Here is a 6,000-nt window from a genome sequence, read left to right on the forward strand (position 1 = left end):
GGCGGATTTACTATTCTAAAAGGTTGATTTACTATTCTAAACGGTGGATTTACTATTCTAAAAGGTTGATTTACTATTCTAAAAGGTGGATTTACTATTCTAAAAGGTGGATTTACACAGTGATAACAGGAGGAATTACACATTGAATAAAGGTAGATTTACATAGTGAAGGAAGATGGATTTACAAGGGGGATAAAATAGATTTACTGAGTGAATGTAGTTAATTTTAATCAGTGAAGGAAAATTAATTTAGAGCGAAATAAGGACGAATTACACAGTAACTGAAGGTGGATTTAAACATTGAAATAAGATGAACTTAATTTACACAGTGATAAAAAAATTAATTTACACACAGTGATAAAAGGCGAATTTACACAGTAAAGAGATTTGGATTTACAGTGAAAGAATGCGGATTAATTCGGTAAAAGTTAGTTGAATTTACACACTACACGGTGAAGAAAAGTAGATTTACTCAGTGATTTTATATATATATATATATATATATATATATATATATATATATATATATATATATATATATATATATATATATATATATATATATATATATATATATATATATATATATATATATATATATATATATATATATAATATATATCTAAATATATATTAAAGGTTCAGGTAATATTGAAATACAACAAATTTACTGAATTTCTTAATTTCTATTAGTGAAAAAAATTAAGAATCAGGGTTGTTAAGGTGCAAAGGCTATTGAGTTTACAACGGTTGTTATAGTTTACTAAGGTTGCTACAGTTTACAATTAACACGCTAATATGTTTTAGTAATAATGATAATAATAAGATAAATCATGCAGATAGAAATCAGACTTGACGTGATATAGCAATAAATAAATAAGTTTTCTGATTTTCTCATTTATACTGAGAAATGTGATTTCTCTGAGTTAATTATATGTCTCTGTGGATTGAAGAGGAATTGTCTAGGAATTGTCTAGGAATTGTCTAGGAATTGTCTAGGAATTGTCTAGGAATTGTCTAGGAATTGTCTAGGAATTGAATTCCTTGACGACAGAGCGAGAGTGGGGGTTGGGTGTGGGGGGGGGGGATTGTGTAAAGCCCTGGTTTGGTTTTAATGGAAGACTCGGGAACCCTCTTGGATTCAGTAGAATCCAAGGTTCCATTCCTTTTACCATGTTGTGGCCTGGTCATATAAGGCACTTGTTTGGGAGTACCCAGCGTGCAGGTTCGAATCCTCATCACGGCCTTTATTGATTTTCTCAATAAAAATAGTTATAAACAAAAATTTTAAGAATTAAAAATGCCATAAAATACAGATTTTCAGTATTGTACGGAAAAGTATAATTCTAGATTTCAAATTTCAAAATAAATCCAATGGTGTGTAAAAAACAAAAAATCATTAATATAACTAATAATAATTATAATATAGGATAAAAATTCACTCATGTGCATTTGTGAAATTTATGTAAAGGAATTTACACCAAGTCTATCACAATCTTCTGAGTGCTTTGTCAAAGTCTGAGTGTGTGGTTAGGACCTGACTTACATCTCAACGTCTGATGAGATTAGTCTCATCCTAATCATACACTCAGACTTTGACAAAGCACTCAGAAGATTGTGATAGACTTGGTGTAAATTCCTTTACATAAATTTCACAAATACACAAGTGTGAATTTTTATCGTATGTTAATATGTCTGTGAGAAGACATAATTGTAGATTGACAGTAGACTGAGAATGGTCCAGGACGGACCGAAACGTCGTCGTCCCTTCACTTACTAGTGTGTGGTCTGGTCAACACCATTACTAATAATTATAAAAATAATATTAATAAATATATTACACTTTAAACGAAGGTGGAGAAAAACCCAATACAAGTGTAATAATATTATTAAACCAGTTTTCAGACGAAACCTACAATTCGGTTTCGTCTGAAAATTTGGTTTAATAATAGAATTACATATATACTAAGTATTTCCTTATCTTTCATTAATAATATTGATAAGGAGGTATTCTATATTTTTATTCTATTTTGTATTATTACTCAATAAAAAGGTTTATTGGTGCCTTTATATTTGATCGTCGGCTTATTGCCAAAATGAGTTTCATAATTTTGCGCATTTCGCGTATTTCACAACGTCGAAATTGCTCTGTTTGTGCATAGGAAATATGTACTGATTTTGCTTCACACTGGTGAGCAGCCCTATCTTGAATTTTGTCCAACAAGATGTTGACCAGACCAGACACTAGAAGGTGAAGGGACGACGACGTTTCGGTCCGTCCTGGACCATTCTCAAGTCGGAGAATGGTCCAGGACGGACCGAAACGTCGTCGTCCCTTCACCTTCTAGTGTGTGGTCTCGTCAACATACTTTAGCCACGTTATTGTGACTCATCGTCTCCAACAAAATGTTTCTGTCTAACAAACTGTTGACAGGAATCACTATAATTAGTGGAGAACAGTCTATTATAGATGTGGCTTGGGAGTTGTCAAGAATTATACATTATCTAGTAGTTAGGAGACGCGCTGCTCTTCGTAGACAAGCTAGTTCCCGAGCGTATATGTTAGCAATGTTTTTCACATGTCTTGTGAAGGAGACATTTCGTCTGGGGTGCTCCCGAACGCAGGTTCGAACCCTCGTCACGGCCCTTGTGGATTTGTTCATTTGATGCATCACGTGATTGTGATTTCTGTGTGTAACACATTTCATCAATTGCTATTCCAATTTGCTAGGTCCTAGTGAGGCTTGGCACTAGTAACTAGAGGCTAGTGAGTCTAGGTTACCATGTCCTAGGCAGGTTCCCCACTAGTTCCCAGGTCCTAGTGAAACTACGTGTACAAACTGTTTACATTATTGAAGTAACTGGGATTATGGCAGCGTCTTGGATGCTCTCGGACGCAGGTTCGAATCCTCGTCACGGCCCTTGTGGATTTGTTCATTTTAACTGTTTTGGTCAGCATCATGTTGCCAGTTCGAATCCCGCATAGCTTTTAGGGTATTGCGGATAGTCCGAGTTTCTCCGTAGCTCTTCACCCGTATTCACTATTTACGTATCCAGTTACGAAACCTCTACATCTTCCCTCGGTCACGGCGGCTCTATTCATATTAAACAACTTACGACGTCCTAAGCGCTACGATGATTTCTACAACAATAACAGCCTCGGGGCGTGAACGTACGACCTCGCAAAATTTCCGACCTCGTAAACAAGTTAATAAATACAGACTAAGACTAAAGAAAGATGTAGCGGTTTCGTAAGGGCAAACGAGGCATCTCTCGGGGGGGGAAAAAAATGTGCAGTTTTTGCTTGAAACAAAGAAAGTAATGCAAATTACGAGTAAAATAGAAATAATAATGGATAAACTCACCACAATGTCATAGTGCTTGAATGAAAGTGAAGGAAAGACCCAATACATGTATAAGTAAATTATTAAACCCAATTTGCGGATGACACCTGCCTGCCTACTGTATTATACACGCTGCCAGAACATACACAGGGTGTCATAACGTGGTATGACACCGCTGTCCTCAAGGCTACAGGTGTCAATCGAAAATTGAGTTCAATAATACACTTACCCAGGTATGGAGGCCTTGTCTTCACCTTCAATAAAACTTATAATAATAATAATGATAATAAATCACACGTTTCGGTCCATCCTAGACCATTATTGGTCCGTCCTGGACCATTATCAACCATTTTATTATTGGTTGTATCAGTAAAATAATATTAGTAGTTCAGTAAATTCAATAACAAATGACACAAAAATAGCATTCAAAATTGTTATTTATACAGGCAATGGGGTGATAATAGGTTGTAAACAGGACCTGCCTCGTGTGGGCTAGTAGGATGTAAATAGGACCTGCCTCGTGTGGGCTAGTAGGTTGTAAATAGGACCTGCCTCGTGTGGGCTAGTAGGATGTAAACAGGATCTGCCTCGTGTGGGCTAGTAGGATGTAAACAGGACCTGCCTCGTGTGGGCTAGTAGGATGTAAACAGGACCTGCCTCGTGTGGGCTAGTAGGATGTAAACAGGACCTGGGCTAGTAGGATGTAAACAGGACCTGCCTCCTGTGGGCTAGTAGGATGTAAACAGGACCTGATGTACAGTAATATATATTTTACGGACATCAGACAGGCAGCTACACAGACAGAGAGCTTGACATGCAGACAGGCTTCACAGACAGAGGAGCTTGACATGCAGACAGCTTCACAGACAGAGAGCTTGACATGCAGACAGCTTCACAGACAGAGAGCTTGACATGCAGACAGCTTCACAGACAGAGAGCTTGACATGCAGACAGGTTCACAGACAGGGAGCTTGACATGCAGACAGCTACACAGACAGAGAGCTTGACATGCAGACAGCTTCACAGACAGAGAGCTTGACATGCAGACAGCTTCACAGACAGAGAGCTTGACATGCAGACAGCTTCACGGACAGAGAGCTTGACATGCAGACAGCTTCACAGACAGGGAGCTTGACATGCAGACAGCTTCACAGACATACAGCTTCACAGACAGAGGTGTACATGGGGGTCATTACCGTGTTGTTGGTGAGGTGGGAAGGCATCCATGATATCAGCAGGTCCCACGTCACCCATGGTGGACGGTTCCCCCATGTGGGAGGCTTCAGCCATGCCAGGGTCGTGGAGATGGGGGTCGTCCCAGAATGGCGGCACCCATACCGAAGGGTCTACTCCCACGGTGCCACTCTCCAGGTACTCTCTCCCGGCTCCCAGGTACCCTCCCATCACTCCCATGACACTCATACCGCCCGCCGTGGGTGGGATTCCTCCGGACATCATCATAGTGTGTGGGTGTTGGGGCGGGCGACCGTGCTGGGAGCTGTAGTCGGGGCGGTGGGCGGCTTGTGGGTGGGCGGCGTGGGCGGCTTGTGGGTGGGCGTCGTCTGGGCGCCGTCTGAAGGCGTACGCCCACAGCTGTGCCAGAGTAGCGACACCAAACACGACACAAACGGGTATTTACAACGTCTGGAGTCGTTTAAAACGAAGCACACGAGGTCTCATTAGTCAATATTTTATAAGTGACAGGCGGGCGGACGCGAAGTCGAGGCGCAAGTCACTATATTCGCGGCGCTATAGTCACTTGAGTCGAGAAGCCACACGGGAGAAAAGTGTGAGTGCATGAAGGCTGAGGGTCTCAGAGTGTCCTTGTAGAGTGTGAGTGCTTCCCTCCTCCTCCCTCCCCCCCCCCTCTGAGTGTCTCCTCACCCCCCCTCACCTCTCTCCCTCCTCCTCAGTGCCTCAAGTGAGGAATCAAGAGGGCACTAGGTGACCCACTGTACAAGTAGCAGTCGTGTATCACTGCTGTTTAGTTACCACTCTCTCGAGTCTGGAGGGTGGACACGCGACTCAAACCACTCGAGAGGCTCGCTCTTCAAACGCTTCAAGTCCTACTTCAGCTTGAGCCCTCGAGAGCCACCCCCGATCAAGCTTAGTCTCCAGAAGTCTCACGCAATACGCTACTGTCAACGCAGACACACACGCACGCGCGGGGGACAAGCTTTTCGACCAAATTAATACAAAACACTTCACAGGATGCGTCCGAGGGGAGCTGGGCGAGCGGTTGCGTCCCAAGGGGTAATGTCGCTGAGGGGAGAGTCGATGGGGCCTTACGCTGCGGCGGCGAGGGCGGAGCCACTGAGCCAGCTGTAGGCGGAGTCTACGCCCGAGTGGGCGGGGTTTGAGGGGGGGGGGGGGGGGTCCTGTGACTTTTGTTGGGGGGGCGGAGTCTCACAGCAGCCACACAGATACATATTTTTTTTTTTTTACCCTGGAGGACGTTACGGGAGTTTGTTTATAGTTAAGAATTTCCTGTACTGATTGTCCTTATCGGTCCCCTGGGGATTGTTTCATGGTGTTACGAACCACCATCTGAGGAGGACAGGTAATTAGGCCTGTGGCAGGCATGGGGGAATGGTCTTGGATATATTAAGGTAACCTCGATCCTTCATTACATAGGTGGATAAAGGTGGATATATGT

General features: G+C 42.3%; 1 protein-coding gene across 1 annotated transcript in view; it reads right to left on the reverse strand.

Annotated features, from left to right (window-relative positions):
• The window catches only part of LOC123755040 (homeobox protein Nkx-3.2-like), a 36,388-nt gene extending 30,776 nt beyond the window's left edge, over positions 1–5,612 (reverse strand). Inside the window, exon 1 of the mRNA XM_069305495.1 lies at positions 4,541–5,612. Coding sequence (XP_069161596.1) covers positions 4,541–4,805 — 265 coding nt within the window. The 5' untranslated portion in view covers positions 4,806–5,612. The remainder of the gene's footprint in view (positions 1–4,540) is intronic.
• Positions 5,613–6,000: the final 388 nt, after the last annotated feature.

This window comes from Procambarus clarkii, chromosome 55 (assembly GCF_040958095.1).
Source record: "Procambarus clarkii isolate CNS0578487 chromosome 55, FALCON_Pclarkii_2.0, whole genome shotgun sequence".
NCBI classification, from domain to species: domain Eukaryota; kingdom Metazoa; phylum Arthropoda; class Malacostraca; order Decapoda; family Cambaridae; genus Procambarus; species Procambarus clarkii.